General features: G+C 35.5%; 1 protein-coding gene across 1 annotated transcript; it reads right to left on the bottom strand.

The window, feature by feature from the left end:
- Positions 1 to 1,466: 1,466 nt before the first annotated feature.
- Positions 1,467 to 20,884, bottom strand: cds2 (CDP-diacylglycerol synthase (phosphatidate cytidylyltransferase) 2). The gene is made up of 13 exons (XM_051895428.1): positions 20,673 to 20,884; positions 13,786 to 13,925; positions 13,448 to 13,544; positions 11,776 to 11,873; positions 10,241 to 10,380; positions 7,313 to 7,371; positions 6,678 to 6,760; positions 6,428 to 6,515; positions 5,752 to 5,815; positions 5,383 to 5,540; positions 4,961 to 5,080; positions 4,659 to 4,762; positions 1,467 to 2,855 (listed from the first exon to the last, which is right to left on the bottom strand). Exons 1-13 carry the CDS (start codon positions 20,844 to 20,846, stop codon positions 2,723 to 2,725), a joined length of 1,458 nt encoding a protein of 485 aa, XP_051751388.1. The 5' UTR covers positions 20,847 to 20,884; the 3' UTR covers positions 1,467 to 2,722.
- Between the last annotated feature and the right edge of the window lie 626 nt (positions 20,885 to 21,510).

The following is a 21,510-nucleotide window of genomic DNA, read 5'->3' as shown; positions in this document are numbered from 1 at the left end:
AGTCTCTCTTTAACACTTTAACACTACAGGAGACCGCTACATTCGCATCATTTCTAAGAAGTATAAAATGTCACGGCAGTGTTTACGGAAACAGAATCAAGGTATCAAGTCTCATCAAGCTATTAGTCTCTTTCGCTGGTGATTGTTAACCACACACAAAAACGACGGTTTTACGCCCTCTATTGGCTATGAATGGCACGCGCAAGAGCCTAAAGGTCTGGCTAGCTTTTTTTTAAGCAAGCACAAAACTTAGGAAGCACGATCAATCTGTAAATAAACTAATCACAGAAACAAGACGAGCCAGTTTTTTTTTTTTTTTAAAACATGTATTTAAGACTTTTATAAATTTGTCTCTTCATAATGTATGGTAACCGCACCAAAGCATGTGTTTCGGGCCACTCTCCTGACACCAGTGGTCAACAACTCTCTGTTGTGTTGACTATAAAACATTGAAATCGCTCAGTTAACGTCTGGACTTTGTACGCTAATGTTTCAGCACAGGGTCCTATACATACACAGAGCACAGACTGGCTTAGAGGACCATTCAAATACAGTAAAAGATAAGAATAGAATAATCTCTACGTCAAACGTATACAGTATATAATATATAATCTTATATAATAACAATGTATGCGATTCTAATAAAATTAATATCTAATAATTTGATTAAATCAAGACATTGAACTGAACTAATAAAATACAACATGAAATACAACATGTTTAAAAAAAAAAAAAAAAATTCTGCACCACTTGTGAAGATCACAACTTTAGTATGTTTTTTGTGTACTGAATTAAAAAAGAAAAAAAACCCCTGCATTTATGGTGGATGGTGAAGATATGGAGGGGCTTCAAATGATTTATATATTTAAACATTGATTTATACATTGACTGCTGTGCTGTTATGGCAGCTGTGAAAAGCAACAAAATTTAAACCGGCTATAAAAGACTTGTACTTAAGGTATATGGCTTGGGCTGTCAATCAAACATGATTCTTAACGTCATCTTCTGGAAAAGGAAAAAGTAATTTAACCATCACAGAAAACAAGTAATAAGTTACCCATTTATCTTTCAAGACTTGTGAATATAGAAAAAACAACAACAATACAAACAGCGTTTTAAAAACAGAAATTAATTTTTAAACTGAAAAATAAGATCAAAATACTTAATGTATGAGTTGCCCATCACAAGTTTAAATAGTTTATCCATTTTATCAACACACCAGTCTGAAAGTATGTGCTCATGGATCTTTACTGTTAAAATGGCAGTGGACAGTACATACAGACTAACCTTAGCCCATTACAACCTCATACAGGTTATTGTACCACCGGACTACTCTTCTAAAGCTGCTCGATGACACCCATTAAGCTTTCCCTTTTAAAAAAAATAAATAAATAAATATTGCTTATGGCACGTGTTAATGATCAACATGTATTAGTGGAGAATAAAATACCTTAAGCAAGACATACTATAGTTCTGACCCTTTATCAAAGCCTTTATACAGTAGGTGATGGTAAAAACAAAACAGATGAAACAGAAATATAGATGTTGTCTCATACAGTGAAATGGTACAAAATGGTTCACATGAAATGAATTTAAAACCAAAACAGTCATTGAGATTTGATGGCCCAACCTGATCATTACTTAGCATTTAGCATGTAACAGTTCACAAACACACACAGTAAAATCTTTTAGGTTTGACAAAGATAAGCTTGTAACTGCTCCGTGACAATAAAACATTAGGGGGAAAAAAAACCAAAAACAAATGAACAATAATTCTTGAACATTTAACATTGAGCGTGAAATGTCTGTCAACATCTCTAAATGGTCTTTTTCAATGCTGAGTAACAACTAATTATTATTAACCAGGAACAACAGTTACAATGAAAGTTACTTCATATTCATTTGGCTTACAGGGATTGTTTCAGTATAACAAACATTTAAGCCACAGAGAGGGCTATGTAATTCTAGTCTGACGAGGCCTGAACTTCCTCTCAAACACTGAATAATAAAATCTGAATCTTTTTCTTACCTTTAGGAAGGACAGTATACATACAGTCTCTCACATCTGAACTGTAACAGTCACCACCTACTGGGCTAAAGCGCACCTTTGATATCAATGACCATATTGCTTTTAAATATAAATGTTACAAAAATGTCAAAACCATTAAAAAGAAACAAAATTTACGGCACTCTGCAGTGGAAATACAATCTTTTTCGAAACTATGATGGTGTATGTAAACACCGGTTAGCAAAAAAAAAAAAAAAAAAAAAGGAAAAAAAAAAAAAAAGGCTAGCCTGAGGTTGAAATGACAGTGTGATGAGCAGTGCATTAAAACAAAATAAAACACAATAAACACTATAAAATATTTAGACAATCTATAGGTACGGAACATTTGTACACAAGTGGAATTGTACAACTGTAACAACAAATTTCAATGTCATCTCAATATATATATAATATTCTTTTGTGGCATAAGAGATAAACAAAACATTCACAAAAAAATTAAATGACAAGCAAAAACACTGATTTGTACACTCGTTCGCTCACTCTTTCTCACAAACACACTGAAAATGGAATGACCCAAGGTTGTAGTACAGTTTTCCGTTGTTTCCCCTTCTTATATTCCTCATCTCATCTCCCACTTCCATTTATGCCTAGATCGGGTTCCGTTCTCTATCTATGGCTCACTCCGATGGGATGTCCCTGGGGTGGTCCAAAAAGTTAGGCTGCTTCTTCTAGGGCAGGAAGCAGGCCTTTCTCTGTCAGATGAGCCTTGAGTGAGTTAAAGATGTGGAGCTGTTGGTCTGGTCTCAAAGCAAGAAGCTGCTGGATGACTTTAGAAGGGTTTGGCCCTCTAAAAGAGAGGAAATTTCAAAGCAAACAGTTTTTATGCTCTAGAAACACTGACATGATTAAAATGATTCTGATTGTAAATTACTATTATTATATTAGTCTTTGAAAAACATACAATTAAAAGGTTAGTTCACCAAAAAATGAAAATAATGTCATTAATTCCTCACCCTCATGTCATTCTACACCCGTAAGACCTTTGTTCATCTTCGGAACATCTACGTGACTTTGGCGCTCCGATTCACTGATTCGATTCGTGAAGCTCTGAAGCAGTGTTTTGAAATCGGCCCATATAGATATTATTGAAAAGTCTTTATTTTGTTTTTTTGGCACACAAGAAGTATTCTTGTCGCTTTACAATATTAAGATAGAACCACTGAACTCACATGAACTGTTTCAAATATGTTTTAGTACCTTTATGGACCTTGAGAGTTTGAATGGCTTTGCCCTCAATGGAGGCCTCACTGAACCATCAGATTTCATCAACAATATCTTAATTTGTGTTCCGAAGATGAACGAAGGTCTTACGGCTGTAGAACGACATGAAGGTGAGTAATAAATGACATTATTTCATTTTTGGGTGAACTAACCCTTTAACCTAACAAAGAAATAGAACGATAGCGTGCATTAGAGTCTGCCCACTTTTTCAGCAATGTTGGTTCTGGAAGTATTTTTTTCCCATGAATTTTCCCATAGGGATTTTACAAAAATCTCTATTAAAACATTGTAAGCCATAAACCAAGCCAACCAGCTATGTAAATCACAACATTAAAAACTTTTACCTAAAGCAAAAAAGTATTTTAAAAATCGGACAAAACGTATTTTGACAGCACAGCAAGTCCGATATCATTACATCATTAGCAGTGCTTTATGGGATTGGGCGTTCCCTGGAAGCTCTTTTGCTGTGATTTGTTCGCTCTGATACTGCGTTCATGCCACCTCGTAATTCCTGTAGTTACTAGATTCTAGCTTGTAAAAAGCGTTCACGTACTCGTAGAGCTCGTAATTACAGCTTGTAGGATGGGAGTTTTCTGAAAGCTCCCACATGTACCATGTGGCCGCTGTACCACCTGAGCGCTGTAGATTCATTTAGGCGTTGATAGTGGTGCCATAGAAAATGCATAATTCCCAGTCCAAGGACTGTGAACAGCTCCGAATATAACGTCAAGTGTTGTCATCTCAAGATTCCGGTAAATACGAGGTGGCGTTAACGCAGCATAACTCTCTGATTGGTGGAATTTTCTGTATAGCCTGATGGGTAATGTATTTTTCACCTCAAATGCGGCTGTTAAACACTATTTTAAAAATGAGTTTTTAAAAAAAAAAAAAAAAAAAAGCATATACCATTGATTAACAATGTTAGAAAATATTTATATTTTAAATAAATGCTGTTCTTTTGAACTTTCTATTCATCAAACAATCCTGAAAAAATAAAAATGTAATAAACTCATCAAAAATATTAAGCAGCACAGCTGTTTTCAACACTAATAATAAGAAGAAATGTTTCTTAAACACAAATTTAAAAAATATTAGAATAATTTCTGAAGGATCTTGTGACACTGAAGACTGGAGTAATGGCTGCTGAAAATTCAGCTTTGCCATCAAAGGAATAAATTATGTTTTAAAATATATTAAAATAGAAAACAATTATTGAAAATTGTAATTATATTTCACAATTTTGCTGTGTTTTCTGTATTTTTGATCAAATAAAGCATTGGTGAGCTTAAGAGAATTCTTTCAAAAACATCTTTAAAAAATTGTATCATACCAAAGTTTTGAAGGGTAGTTTATATAATAACGGTCCTACCTGATAAAGCTGGCGATGTAAACATTTACAAATGTGGCCATGAGGTACTGACAGTCGAAGCGGTCCATGATTCCTCCATGACCTGGAATGGTGTTTGCAAAATCCTGCAGAGATGGACAACACAGAGATGGTATGACCATAGGGTCAAACACAGGACAGGAAACTGTTCAGGTAGTCTGATCTACATCTAAATGGATCTTTTACTGTTACTGCATGGGCATGGGCACGTGTAGTTAACAGTTTTAAGACTGAAACAGTTTTTTCAGATCTGTATGATCTGTGGGTGGACAAATTACACCCACCTTGATTTTGAAGGCCCTTTTGAAGCCGCTGGCGAAAAAGCCTCCAAAAGGTCCCATGATGGAGGCAAAGCTAGACAGGGCGATGCTGTGGATTTGGAAAGGGTACAGCTTTACTGTGGTCTAAAAAGAAAATGGGAGATAGATGGAAATGTTTAAGACACTGACTTTACTTGTAAGCATTTTCAAAATACGGAACACTTGAAGGATTTGAGTTGCTTTCGGTTAAAATGTTGTGTTTTTGTGGTCCAAAGAATGTTGACAGTGACAGTGAAGCAGAGCTGTGACACATTCACAGGAGAGTCAGCAAATGGCTGTGACAAACACAGACATAAAATCGGCAAGAAAAAGCAGAGGACAGACCAAATGAGAGACATGAGGAGTAAGTGTCTAACAGACTGTGTACATGTAAGTGTGTGTTTTACCCAGCCCGTGATGGACTGAAGTACAGATGGCAGGCCGTAGTCCTGAAGCTGGAAGAGCTCAGATGGCTCACAGTCCACTGTGAATCTGTTGGAGTCATTGTTAAACTCAACCGGACACACAAAGTAGCGGTAACCTGCCATCACATATGACAGCTGGAGAAGGCGAGAAAGGTATTTGTTATTTTTCAGATGCATCTCATTAAACATCTTAAGTAAAAAAAAAAGGTAAAGGAGGAACTATATCAGCCCCTTCCAAAGTGTCAATCAAGGCTATTTTCATTCTGACATCACCAGTGTTTCCAAATCTACATAAAAACATTCAGTGCAGACCAGACGAAAAACAGGAAGTAGGCTATTACTCACTAGGAATTCCAAAAACAATAGTGGCGAAGAAGCCACCTATAAACCCCTCCCACGTTTTCTTAGGAGACAACTGCAGAGAAACATCAGCATTAATAGAACTGTACTAACAATACACAACATTACACAGAAGCCACAGAAAGTATTGACACTTGAGCCACACTCAAAAATGCATGAATGTTACTGCATTAGTGGGTAATTTATAGTTAATGTGATGAATTACACCAGCTAGGACACCTGTGTGAACATCCACTAAAAAGACCAGTTGAATAAAAACAATTGCAAAAATTATTAATATGGCTTAAGGTTTTAAATGCAATTTTAATACATTAACGTTTATAGGTTTGGGGTCACTAAGATAGATTTAAACAAATAATACTTCTATTTAGCAATGATGCATTAAATTGAGCAAAAGGGACAGTAAAGAGTTTTATATTTTCATGAAAAAAAAAGGTGTCAAATGGTAAATTTTTTTTGTTTTGTTTTGACAAATTTTATTGATTTCACTATATTTTTAATCAAATAAATGCAGCCTTGGTGAGAATTTATTTTAAAAAAAATCTTACCAACCCCAAACCCTGATAGTGTAAATACTATACAGCCATTTTATTATAATTCAGATGCAATTAATATTTGAATTTTAAATAATATGGGATAATTAATTTGGGATGTCAAAAACACAAACCTTGATGAGAGGGGTGCGGCCGAAAAAGAAGCCAAACATATAAGCCATGATGTCATTACAGATAACACAGGAGATGGGAACAATAAACCTGTACACACAGAAACAGATTACCTTATACAAACAGATCACCTACACCAGAAAATTATTTGTACTGTTGCCAATATTTTGGGATGACACAGGATTGTAAAGTTTAAATTTTCAAAAGCGTAAAATGGTGTTTGACAGTGGAACACAGGAGGCATCATCTTACCAGATCATCCCCTCAAACAGGTTATGAATGATTAAGTGGGACTGAGTCACCACAATCAGCAGGGTCACATGAGTCCAACCGAACTGGGGAGAGAGAAAGACAAGATGAACAGCTCTATTCACTTCAAATCTGGGACAAAAGGCAGTTCTATGACAAAGATTTTGTTTGTTTGTTTATTAAACTTAACATAAGATAGAAAATCTAAAATACAATTCAACAGAATATGCTTAACAGTCAAAAGAACTTGACACGAGAGACATAAAGGAGGAACTTTGCCTATTAATAAAAACTCATGGGTAAGTCTTGAGTGACCCAGTCTGCACCTAGTGACTTGATTATGTCTTGATTTGAAGTTATGGAAGGTATTTCTTTTTATACTAGGGTTTATTTCATACAGTTTATTATTTTTATTTTCATCCCATTCTTTCTGCCACTTGATAGTGATTCTATGACAAGGAAAAAGATAAGAAACATGTAGGGTCTGTGGCCACCATTATTAATATCAGCAAAAATGTCATGCAGGCTGACATGCATGACAAATACATGTGTATGTAAATACGTGAGCATGTGAATTAAAAAAACAAACAAAAAAAAAAAAAAAACAGACTAACTGCCACATTTACACACTCACTCACCATGTAAAACTGCAGGCGATAGTGTTTTTTCACCAGGCTCAGAACAAACATGCAGAACCCTGTGAAAGAAACAGACATCTGGTAAAACAGACAGTTCCACCAATGCCATCACCACATGTCTATGCGACTATTTTTAGCCAGTCACAGTGTCACTAATTATGCCCTGTTTGACAGGAACCAGCCGGTATTAAACCAACCACACGTAAAGACAGTCTGAAAACACATAAATTAATAATCTGAAGTACATGGAAGGTTTATACATTTTTTAACAGTCTGCGTAACAAATCGACAAAAGGAACTTTGACTATTAGTCTTACTCTTGACCATATATGCAAGATATGACATGATTTGTCTCAAGCAAGAGAGAGCACTGTAACCAACAGTTCAGGTATTACAAATGAATAAAGCACATTATGGATTATGGACATAATGCAGTAAAATGCCATATGTAGAGCATCTGAAAACCAGCAATACATAAAAGTAACTGAAGTGACGTTCCACAAGGAGATCAGGCCTATTTATAATTCACACAATTCAGCTGTTTTAGAAGTTGATTTTCCATCCAAAGCTTTCTAGCCTGGATTAGATAAAATAAAATAAAAAATTAAATTTTAAACCTTGTTTTTAATATTTAAAATAAACATTTATTTATATTTGTGTTATATATATATATATATATATATATATATATATATACACACACAGTGCACAGCATAAATGAGTACACCCCTTCTGAAACTTCTGAAAGTCAGCAATTACTCAATTACTTAGAAGGCATGCTAGGGTTCTTTAGAGATATAATGCTCCAGCAAGTCTGCTTAATCAATTACCAAAGAAGCATGTGAAAATTATTCAGGAAAATAAGATTTTCTTATCAAGGTGATAAAATGTTGTGTAGCAAATATTAGTACACTCCTAAAAAAAATAAAAATAAATTATAAAAATAAAACTAATTAAAAATGTTCTGCTGTAAGTTTAAGGCAAACCTTAAATGTTGAACCAAAATGTTGAACCAAAATATTTAAAGAGAAGTAATTTCTTGACAATTAAAAGTGTTATATAGCCCACTGAATCATTCTCAGACTTAATGCTGACAACAGCTGATCCACTTGGGAGAGAACTGTCAGAAGACTTATTTCTTACCAAAAAAAGAGGACAGTGGTACAAGAAGATTACCAAATCATTGTTTTAAGTGTGAAAATATAGCAAAAGTAACACAGAAATTCAAAAACAATGGACTTGTGACAAGGCCCCTGAAATAATCAGGCCTTCATTTTAAGCTTTCATTTAGTGATGAGGGATTTTTTTTCTAGACAAAGAGCAGGAGAAATACCAAGCAAGTGTCTCAGAGCCAGCAAAAGCTATGATAAGAGTGACTGTTTATCTCACAGAGTAAGATGCAGCCTGCAGAAATGACATGCATGGTTGTTGTTCTCACTGGAACTACCCACTGTAGCCAAAGCACAATAAAGTCAGTTAGCCATTTCCAAAGCCCATATTTACAAAATATTGATTCTGGGAATCAATACTCTGGCCTCATGAGACCAAATCAATAATTTTGGATCTAACAGCATCCAAAATGTTATGGTGTTGCTAGAGGAGGAGTACAGTGAGAAGTGCCTGGTTCCCACAGTAAAGTTCAGTGGTAGTAAAGCTCTTATATAGGGATGTATGAGTGCTGAAGGTGTGAGGGAGTTGTGCTTTATCAATGCTGTCATGAATTCCCACACCACTGTTTAATTTAATACACAAACTTGAAACAGAAGATGTTACCCTTTCTTCATTCCCTGCATTGTTGGGCATTTTTTCAACATGACAATGAGGATATGCATTCTCCCAAGGTGAAAAACCTTCTGTGGACATGTATTGCACTCAATCTTAATACTCGAGCACCTGTGGGGGATTCTGTAGAGACAAGTTGAGCAACACTCCCCATTAAAGATCAGGGCATTTAAGGAGCTCATCATCCAGGAGTTAAACAGGACAGATGTGACAATTTGTCATGAACTTGTACACTCCGTGCCAAGAAGGGTCAGAGCTGTATATTCAAAATTATGGAGGGCATACTAAGTGCTAGAATATTATACATTTGTTGAATTAAATTTAGGGTGTACTCATTTCTGCAATCCTTAATTTAAACAAAATTGACTAATTTACTTATTTTATGGCAATTAATGACATATACAGTATTTCTCAGTTTTTATTATGTATATGTTTAATACATTTTAGTTTTGCCATCTTTCCATGAATTGTATTAGTGATCACAAAGAAAATACATCTTTTGTATTTGTTCAGTGGGGGTATACTCATTTATGCTGTGCACTGTATATAATATATATATATATATATATATATATTTATTTTTTTTTTTTTTTTTTTTTTTTTTTTTAATATTGTGGTTTGGTGTGTCATAATATGTTAATACACAATTTGTACTTTTTTCTGCTTCAAAAGTACTGTTTGATTGTTGAATTTTTTATTGTTAACAAAATGTTATTATATTTAAAAGACAAATAATGCAAAAAACATAAGATTATAACTCATTTAGCTCAGGATGAAATCTGCTGTCTTGCATCTTTTTTGTAAGATAAAATGAGCGAGGGGTGCATAGACAGGCAGAAGAGCCTAACCACATCCTGGATGACTTGAACTTCATACCTATGACAAAAAAAAAAAAAAAAACACACACAAAAAAAAAAAAAAAAAAAAAAAACCTTAAGCAAATCACCACGTCTGCATTCGAACTGGTAATATAAAGCATGTCTTCAAGACTGCATCTGACTTTGCCTTCAGCACTGTGTGGGAAAGTGGGAGTTGTTGGACTTAGAAGTAAATGTAAGTTCTAAAAGTTTCCCAAGGCCTTTAAGCCTCCAGAAACACCAATGATGAAATTAAGTACCATGCTTGTGTGACAGAGAAGTTTCTGACCTGTGAGGTACAGCGCAAAGGAAATGAAGCGATGGTATTTGCTGAGGATGCGTAGTGGCTCCTCCCTCTGTACCAAAGTGAAGAAATAATCCGTCACCGTTTCCCCATAGAAGAAGTAGTTCACACACAACAGGAAGTACCTGACAAAAACCGTTACAGTCAGACATCATAATGACAAAGGCCTTTCACATGCAGTCATTATTCAAAGTGTTTCTAATGCTTGTGAAAGCAATTATAATCGGCCCATTTGATAGCAATAGATGATGTAGGAAATGGTCAAACTTTAGCTGATCAGCAGCTGACTATGACCACAGAAGAATGGTGTGTTAGGTTACACAGCAGGATTAATGTAGAGAAATGGTTCTACTTATATCTGATTTGCAAAATAACTAATATATAAAACCTAAAAACAAACTCAAAGAAAAGTTCACCAGTCTTTGAAACAGGATGAATCACACCCATCTCATAGCTCACCCCAAAATAAAAATAAGAAAGATATTTTGCATAAAGAAATTGCCTGGGTTTAACATCTTTAAGTTGTTTTTATTTAATAGAAATGAAGCATGCACTCCTTCAATTCTTAGTTCTTAGCAATAAAATTATTGCTATTTAAACTGTATTGCACAAAGTAATCCTTGGCAGAATTTGGTGTAGTTGCATAGCTATCTTTGGAGGGACATAAAGCTCTCACACTCTAAAAAATGCTGGGTTGTTTCAACCCAACCGTTGGGTTAAAAATTTAACCGATTGGCTGGGTTTGCATATTTGACCCAAATTTGGGTTAAAACAACCCAGCATTTTTTAGATTGCAGATTTCATCAAAAAGATAATTTGTGTTCCGAAGATGAACGAAAGTCATACGGGTTTGGAATGACATGAGGGTGAGTAATTAATGACAGAAATTTTCATTTTTGGGTAAACTATCCCTTTACTTTTCTTTGTTCATAAATTGATTCAAAGTTCTTTCTTTTTTATTTTGGGGGTGAAATATGACATTTCTTTATGAGATTCACTCAAATGTACTTAAAAGGGAAATTTTTCACTCAGATTGCCATTCGAGAGATTTACACATTAACACTGACATTTCACATCAAGTGAACTGACAGTTTTGCCAGATTTAAGAAATGTTTTAAATTAACCCTGCATTTTAAAACTCATTGGTATTTTCACATTAATAAAACTTGGTGAATCTTTCTTGCAACATTTCAAACAAACTAGACTACAGTTTAGACTGCGGTCTAAACCATAGTGAATTTCTCATACCTCTATACAGCTGGTGATAGCATGTATAGCTGGATGAATAAACAAGTGCAGCGGTTACTAATTCAACACAGAAAATGAAAGAACTTGTAACACATCAAGACAGAGCCATATTATGATAAGATGAAAGTGATGATGCCCTCTAATTACAGGCATAGCGCAGTGGGAGAGAGACAGAGAGAGAGATCTGGAGTGAAAGATAATGAGAACAGGGAGGGAGGGAGAGACAATGAAGCGTGAAAATGAAGGTGGCAGGTGTGTGTCGCAGGTCTCACCAGCTTAGTGTTCTGAACCAGGGCAGGTGGTAAGAGTGATACACACTGTAACCAATTGTGATGATCTCCTGGAAGCACTTGATCTGAACACACAGCACCTGTGGAAGACACAGAGGACAATAAAAAGCCAACAGGCAACCTACTCGGGTGTGCTACTGTCTAGCTGTTTTTGAAAGCAAGAATGCCTCGTGTGTGTATAAGGCTATAAATGGCAGTAAATAAAGCTTATTGGAAATATGATATACAGAACCATATCAGTTTTTGGCCATTATTAAAAATTAAACATCATTATGCAAATGCATTGAATTTTAAATTTGGATAATTAATTGTGGATACTCTTTTTCAACTATTTTTGGATTTTAAATGATGTTGCACCAACTAGTGCTAACATAGTGGTAAAATTAGAGAAAAGCAGTATTTTTATATAGTATATAATATTTTAAAATTTTATATTTTCACTTTTCATTTTAGTTCAGGTTTTAGTAATGTTGTTATGTAGTTCTATCATTATTAGCTTTTTTTATATTTCTATATAGCCTTAACTTTTATTTTAGTTTTAGTAATTTTAATACTTCAACTTAAACATACTTATTTCTAATTTTCATTTTTAAAGTTTTTCCATCTAATATTTATATTTTATTTTATAAATAAAAATATAAAAAATAATTAATATATTATAATAACAATACATATGTATTGTATTTTATAAATTATCATATAATTACCTAATTTTTTTAAATAGATTTAGTTAACAATAACAACACCCCAGAGAAAAGATTTATTCAAGAGTACTTGCTTGCCTTTAACAGAAGTCCCATCTATTTGACTTTGTTGAAGTACTCACTTCAAAATGAATAATTGTGCATATTTTATACTATTGATTAAAACATTTTGAAGCCTAAATTCACTTAAGCTTTAAAATTTGTTTTGACATTGAAAAGAACTATTGCTTTGACTGTGTAGTGCATTTTAATCATATTTGTATACATAATAGTATAGATTTTAATAGGAAGCAGCTATAACATAAAAATATGTCTTGGCTACAATATCTGTAATCTGTAGCCAGATCATAAAACAAAGTGGACACTTATTATTCAGAGAGGTCTCATAAGCACATCTGCAGGCCTGAGTAATAATGTTTAATAATGTTAACAGAATAAACAACATCAGTGCTCATCTGTCATGTGCAAAAAAAAAAAAAAAAACTTTTATGACTCTCATATCTGCAGTTGTAACTAGATTTATTCATAACCTGGAATTTGGCACATTGCTTTATTTCCCATAAGTGTCATCAACTTTACAAGACGATGACAAACCAGAACATTGGTTGGTGATTTGAGAAATTACCAACACAATGTTTCCTATAATCTATTATACATGTCTCTCTGCTTGCATGTGCATCATAGACTTCATTTACTCTTCATTTACTAAACAATTTGTCATGCTTATCAGGTTTGTTATCAGATTGATGAAAGTGTAAATGCAACCAAGAAACAAAAGAGATTAATTAAGAGTAATTGAAAATCCACACCAGGAGGCAGTCGAGACTGTAGACACAAATTAGTCATGTGAAAATAAATACCAAATGTTTGATGCTGTATTTGGAAGCTTCAAAACTAGCTGTTTTTTCTCTAAAAATATGACATCTGAGCAGCTTGAAGAAGATACTCACAATCATCATCAGCACCATCGGACCCAAATAAATAATGATAAAGAAGAAGGAGATCATAGCCAGGGTCAGGATGCCCCTCACCCACCAGTTCCTCCATCTGCAGGAGAGACAAACACATTAGCGCAAAGCATATTGAGTGGAAATATAATCTTCCTAATGCAAGGACTAAAAGCTCTGGTGGACTTTTTATTGAACGAATCATCTGGTGTTCACAACAACATACCAATAATCTGCTCTGGAGTAGGACACTTTTTATATTACATGACATGCAAACGCATTTTAATTTACTAAAGAGTCATGGTTAATTCTATTTTAATTGTTGATTTAGAGACATTTACCGTGAGGAAAGGCCCGAGAGGGCTTTGTTGAGAACCTCTGGTGTGTCATCAGCAGAAACAGGAACCTCGGGAACCCCAGAATCTGATTTAGTCTCATTGTCTGAGGCTCCATCTCTCTCCTTGCCCTCCGTCTCAGAGCCCTGGAGATGGTTAGAGAGAAGAAACAAATTCAGAACATGTGAACTCATCCATCAAAAACAGTTTTTGTTCATTAGCAAAGAATTTTGCAGTACCGTTCAAGAATTTGGGGTCAGTAAGATTTTGTAAGGATGCATTAAATTGGTCAAAAGTGACAGTAAAGACTTTTACATTGTTGAGATTTCTATTTCAAATAGGTTAAATGTTCTTCTGAACTTTCACAAAAATATTATGCAGCACATCCGTTTCCAACAATAAGAACATTTTAATAATACCAAATCAGCATATTAGAATGATTTCTGAAGGACCATGTGACACTGAAGACTGGAGTAATGATGCTGAAAATTCAGCTTTGACGTCACAGGAATAAATTTAAAATATACTGTAAAAAAAATAGAAAACGTTTATTTTAAATTGTAATAATTTTTCACAATATTACTGTTTTAAATATATTTTTGTTTAAATATATGCAGCCTAGGTGAGCACAAGAGACTTCTTTCAAAAACATTTAAAAAAAATCTTATTGACTGATCCCAAACCTTTGAACAGTAGTTTACTCAGCACACAGGATGCGCTCATGCTCTCGTCGATGGTTGCCGTTTTTTTTTTTCCAGCATCATGAGAGCTAATGTGAATAGCCCAATAAAACTGAAGCGATTACAAAAGTTGTTTGAAAGCATGAATTAAGGTAAACACAGACCCCATTTAATGTTTAGGCTATATAAGGCAGCAACTGTATCTAACAGACCTGCCTTCGTCACCATAGCAACAGGCTGTCATCAACAGATGGGGCAGCACCAGTGGTCGAGCTGTTACGATTGTTCCAGAAACCTCTTTCTCTCTGTCTGACATAAATAATTTGGATCTGATCACAAAGAGCGCCCTCAAGCTAACAGACACATACATATACGGCTGACACTCAACTGACAGCAAGAGCTCCAAGAGAAGGATCCAGGGTTTCCATGGAGACGGGCTACATCCTGATATTCAAGATGTCAGAGTTAAAAATACCCTCCCTCGTCCTGCCCACCTCCTCCCCCGTCTCTTAAACACCCCACCGACTGTAAATAGCTCATCAGGAACTGAGGACATCCCACTCTTCCTAAGAGAGACATTTTTAGTCTTCCTGCCAGATTCGGCCCTAGCTCATCTTAGAGTATGAGCAACACTTCGGCGAAATTGGCGGACAGCAGCGTTAGCCATCTGGAAATGTGGAATTCCCCAACAGACACAATATCAATGTCACAATCTTTAAAATAGATGGTGTGATAAACATGTCACATTCATTCAAAACATAATGTGTAATGTATTTGAAGCTTAAGCAGGAGGAACCGACTTTTCACTATCTCCGACACTGCATATGATTGACACATTTCCCCCCTAGTGGCAGTTGCACTGAACTTTCAAATCGGGCCACAAAGCAGCCATTACCCTCTGCATTTTTGCCACGGTAAAATTAATGAATGTATGAACATCCACACAAAACAAATGGCTGCATAATCAGCATAAATAATTACTTAAATAATTATTTATAACCACACGTTTGGCAAAAAGAGTGTTTAAAAGGCCATGACATGGATTTCTTTATTATTTTAATATGTTCCTTGAGGTTTACTTATAATGTTAATAAAGTTTATTTAAAGTTAATTAAAATAAAGTTGATTATCAGTAAACAGCCACTATTGTATTGCACGCAAGTAAGTGTTTTGAAAAAAATGTCCATATAGAACCATCATTTACAGACAGCATTATGACCGGCTTGCAATGTAGCTGCTGTCAGATCCAATACAGCTGACTACTTCATCTGTCAACAAAAGTTTCTTTGCGAAACCCTCCATTAAAGGGTTAGTTTACCCAAAAATGAAAATAATGTAATTTATTACTCACCCTCATGCCGTTCCACACCCGTAAGACCTTCGTTAATCTTCAGAACACAAATTAAGATATTTTTGTTGAAATCCGATGGCTCCGTGAGGCCTCCATAGCCAGCAATGACATTTCCTCTCTCAAGATCCATTAATGTACTAAAAACATATTTAAATCAGTTCATGTGAGTGCAGTGGTTCAATATTAATATTATAAAGCGACGAGAATATTTTTGGTGCACCAAAAAAAACAAAATAACGACTTATATAGTGATGGCCGATTTCAAAACACTGCTTCAGGAAGCTTCGGAGTGTTATGAATCAGTGCGTCGAATCATGATTCGGATCGTGTGTCAAACCGCCAAACTGCTGAAATCATGTGACTTTGGCGCTCCGAACCTGCTGATTCGACACACTGATTCATAATGCTCCGAAGCTTCCTGACGCAGTGTTTTAAAATCGGCCATCACTACATAAGCCGTTTTTTTTTTTTTTTTTTGGTGCACCAAAAATATTCTCGTCGCTTCATAATGTTAATATTGAACCACTGTACTCACATGAACTGATTTAAATATGTTTTTAGTACATTAATGGATCTTGAGAGAGGAAATGTCATTGCTGGCTATGGAGGCCTCACGGAGCCATCGGATTTAAACAAAAATATCTTAATTTGTGTCCTGAAGATTAACGAAGGTCTTACGGGTGTGGAACGCCATGAAGGTGAGTAATAAATGACAGAATTTTCATTTTTGGGTGAACTAACCCTTTAAAACACCAATATACTTCAATCCAAATCGAAGAATGAACAGATGTGACATCATTTCGAACAAAATCAGGCCAAAACGAAGTTCGTTTGGAGTTTAAAACAGCTTGCCAAAGCTAACTTTCCAGTTTGCTTCAGCTGGTAAACACCTTTGAACTATGGTCCATGGCTATTACGTAATAGGTAGGTGTGCGTGGAGGCTCTGCTTTCTTTCACGTGGAAATATTTTCCACTTCATTTCTCCTGTTGAGTCAGTCGAGGTCAGATTTCCCAAATGAAAACGTGAACACACTGGAGAGCTGCTTTATAGTAGAAAATGAAGTTGTAATTCTGATGAAACGAGACACTGACACTGTTTTTCATGTTTAATACTGTAAAGCTGCTTGATTTGTAGCAATCTATTGTAAGTGCTATATAAATAAACATGACGTGACTAGTGGAGTGCCGAATTGCAGAGCTCGTTCTAACATATCCACGTTGCTATGATCAGATGCTTTTCTTATGCTTTATTTAAAAAAAAACGCTTGCTGTTTTCTCATTTTTGTTGTGCGATTATTTTGTTATTGAGAGGATAGCGCGCAGCACATATTCATCTAAACCCCAATCTCAGCAGAGTGTGCGGCGTCGGATGTTCACTAAAAGTATATTGCTGTTCACGTCTTTCGAACTTCATTTTACCCCTTCGCCTTGAGTATATCGGGGCCTTAAAACTGTGCCTCGTTTACAAAACAATCTGCAGAGAAATTCTCCAAACAAACATTTAATCCTCTGACACAATCCACGACGCCATTAAAAATAAACAATCCACTTATTCTTGATGCTAGGATCCTTCTGAAGCCTCTACAGAAATGAGCAAATGAGCTGTTTAAACATGATGCGTCAAAGCGAATATTCCTTTATGCTTCCATTCACTCTTCCATTTGTCCTGTTGTCGACAGACTCAAGCACGTACATCAGAAAGCCAACAGGTCTGTATACTGTATCCAGTGTAGACAGTGTCAGTGATTATAATGGGTTCTATTTGCTTTTGACGTGACGTGCCGCTCACATCCAGTGTAGGCAATTGTCAGCTGTTAAACGACTGAATGCCAGTGGGCGGGGCCTATGGTGCAATGATGTAAAACTATTGTCTTGCTCTGCAGGCAGGCTGCATTTGCCTGCATGATGTCACAGATCCCACAATATCCAAACGAGTCATTTTTGGAGCTTGATCAAATAAACGCTCAGTGAGGATGTTTTATGCTAAGAAGTTTACAGCATCAAAAGATCAAGGCAAATTTGATTTCTCATGTCATGACCCCTTTAAAGAATAATATGGAAAAAGTTTGGTAATTCTCACTTTGTTCTTCACTATTCTCATGGTTTTGGTTAGAATGCATCACATTCGATCTGGCAGCTGCATACTGTCTAGCCACAAAAATTCAAATATTTCAATGCATTCAAAGATTAAATGCAATCTGAAAATTTTGCATACACATATGATCGGAACTCCTGTACCACTCTCCAGTGGAAATTAATGACTTCTGGACTGTCATTTATCAGAGATGGTAAAGAGGCAGCTTAACTTCCTTGTACAATATAACACCAGGACATCCTTCTTCTAATTTCAGCTACATTCTTGTTTAACAGGTGCATGAAATCAGGCAAACTGCCACAGAACATACCCTAGGCAAACAATTTACAGTAGAATGGGCCGCACTAAAGAGCTCAGTGACTTTCAACGTGGCACTGTAGTAAGCCACCAGTAAAATGACTTGGTCTGGTGTGGAAAAATTGGACTACTGTGCAACAAATTTACTATAAACAGTCATGGTTTTGAAATTTTATCAAATATTAACCAAGACAAGCACATATGGGTGAGTTGTCCACACTTTTGACCCTATAGTGTACTTCATCTTAAACTCAACAGGGACACAGTGGCTTTCTCTATTTCATTATAATGGCATAGTTTAGTCTAATGTAATAAACTCAGCAGGCCTCTCTCACCTCTCAAATGAATTCTTAAAATTCTCAAACTCTCACAGCGACACAAATACAAATCTGTGTGTGTAACATGCTGGGAAATGGGATAAAGATACAATGCAAAAAAAGAAACATTTTGGTTGGATGCACAGGTGTGTGACCATATCATAAATATTTTTCATATGACCAATATCAAATTATGATATGGTCAATTATTATTGGCTATTCATTATTATTTATCAATAATCATATTTCAACTTAGTTCTGTGATCATTTACTCACCCTCGTGTCATTCCAAACCTGAATGATTTTCTTTTTTAAATGTTTTTTTTTTTTTCTCCATACAATCAAAGTCAATGATCACCAAAACTGTTTGGTCACCAACATTCTTCAAAATATCTTCTTTGTGTTCCACAGAAGAAAGAAAGTCATACAGGTTTGTAACAACATGAGGGTGAGTAAATGATGAAAGAATATTCATTTCTAGGGGAAATAACTTTTTGAAATGAAATCAAAATCTGAGAAGCAGGAAAATTATCAAAAAGACTCTGTACGTAATGGCTTATTTTAATGATCCAATAAACCACCAATGGATAAATGGGAAAATCACAAAACCTACAATGAATATTCTCTTTCACTTTGAAATATGTAAGACTGTGGAAGCAAAATAGGTTGCAATCTTTCATGCTGACTTCAAAAAAACAAATAGACTGATGCTAGACAGAAAAAAATATATGGTTAGAGTGCATTTGCCTGACCACCACTGATATGCGAATGCAGGCAGCACAAGGTTTAATTTGCATGATCCAGTATCATAGTCTCAGTGTTCCAGATGAAAAATTAAACTATTTAGCATGATAGAGACCCATGATAGAATTTGTGCTCTGCATTCAACCCATCCAAGTGCACACACACAGCAGTGAACACACACAATCACCGTGAACACACACCCGGAGCAGTGGGCAGCCAATGCTGCGGCGCCCGGAGAGCAGTTGGGGGTACGGTGCCTTACTCAAGGGTCTCACCTCAGTCGTGGTATTGAGGGTGGAGAGAGCGCTGGACATTCACTCCCCTCACCTGAGACTCCAACCCATGACCTTTGGGTTACAAATCCGACTCTCTATCCATTAGGCCACGACTGCCCCAGCAAGCAAAGTTATAAATACACACGCTTAAGTTTTTCTTTCAACTCCAACACCATCATGTTGTCAGCCCAAATGATAGAATGGGCTGTTGTGCTTATTTCGAAAATTATGGGAAAAATACAACAGGAGGAAGTTTTATGGTGAACCACACAAACCGTATGACCAAAGAAACTATTGACCAAGGATATTTACAGATAAAGCCTGTACAAGACAGTTTACCCTAGAATTCCTTAGATTGTAGTTCTTTCAATAACATTATCACATCCAACTGACAAAACCTGCCCTTCAATTCTCAAAAAGAAAGACAAATACAAAAGAGAACAAATTCGTAAGCGTAAAGTATCCACAAATATTTGCTATTAACTTAGTTAGTATTAGTCACTCAAATGAGTTTTATTTATATACCGTGATCTTGCTGTAAGGTTTGAGCCCAAGCCTACAGGTCAAAGACTTTTTGACACATGAATGTTGACTCACCCATCTGCCCACGTCTCTCTCATTCTCCATGTTTTCCACCTTAAAATGTCCACACTATATGAAGATCAGTCCATGTACTCAGATATCTTCTATCTCTGCTGAAAGCACAGCTTATCCAGAAGAGTTTAACCTCACTGTCCTGAACTGAACAGCGCATGGATTGTTCATGCCACTTAATTTAATTTCAGCAACACAGCACTGCAAGAATTAAACTGGGGCCTGATAGCAGTGTTTTGTTTTGTTGGGACACAAACAGGAAATCTTCAGAACAAGCAAGACAGGAAAAACATCAGCTCGAGACCACTGATGATGCTTAGATTCTCTTCATAAGCTATAATCTGCTACACTCATGAATGCTAGAAACTACAATCATTTAACAAACCAGCGAATTGAAGGTTGCTGTTGCATGACACTTGCAAGCGGGATCCAGAAACATAACGACCCATCACCGTTTTTTTCTCTCTCTCAATGTATGACAGCATGTATGTAGCTCATATGATAGCCATAACAACACACATCTCTCTCTTTATTTGGTACCTTATCCTCCGAGTGTTGATGCTGCAGCTCTTTTTCCGTTGCTAATCGGTGTCGTAATTCTGTCATGTTGGAATCGGCTTGTTGAAAAATAAAGGCCTGATGAAGTAGCAATCTTCGGGGTTGCTGTTCGTTTTCAATGATTGTTATTGGGGCTGGAAGGGAGCGACTGCGCATGCGTGCGCAAACGGGAGAGGGCGCGCCCCCTAGTGGCCAGTGTAGGGAAAACACGCAGATAAATGGATGGATGGTAACTCATTTGTCTATTTATTAATGGAAGATTTGTGAACACTAATTAATTTAGATTTGTAAGGTAAAATATTTGTTTTATTTCGAAGTGAAAAGTTATTATATAAAGTAATAATTATTATAATTCAGGGAGATATTATTTAATTTGAATATACATTTCACACATCTTCATTATTCATCATAACCTACAGGTTAACTGAGCAGAATTCATAGTCTACTTTTGCTATTATGACCTCACTTCAATTATAAATATAGGCCTATTTTCAATTCATACAATAAGTTGGCCTTTCAGATGTATCTATTTTTATGTTAATTGATTTGTCTGTCATTATTCAGTTATTCAACTAAATTGTCAAAATGCATTAATTTGCATGTACTGTTTGATCTAGTATTTTACATTAATTGAAGCTGTTTCAAAGAAATAATTTATTAAAATGAGATCTTATGTATTGCTTATACAGTAGGCCTATTTCTATTTTTTTTTTTTTTTTTTTAGTAATCATGACAGTTTACTCACATAGTGGGGCAAAATGTCTCCTTTTTTGATTATTTATTTATTTATTTATTTATTGCAATAGCATTAGGTAAGAGA

This window comes from Ctenopharyngodon idella, chromosome 5 (genome assembly GCF_019924925.1).
Source record: "Ctenopharyngodon idella isolate HZGC_01 chromosome 5, HZGC01, whole genome shotgun sequence".
Classification (NCBI taxonomy): Eukaryota; Metazoa; Chordata; class Actinopteri; order Cypriniformes; family Xenocyprididae; genus Ctenopharyngodon; species Ctenopharyngodon idella.
The sequence above is the reverse complement of the archived record's forward strand: the minus strand, read 5'-3'. Positions and strand labels throughout refer to the sequence as shown.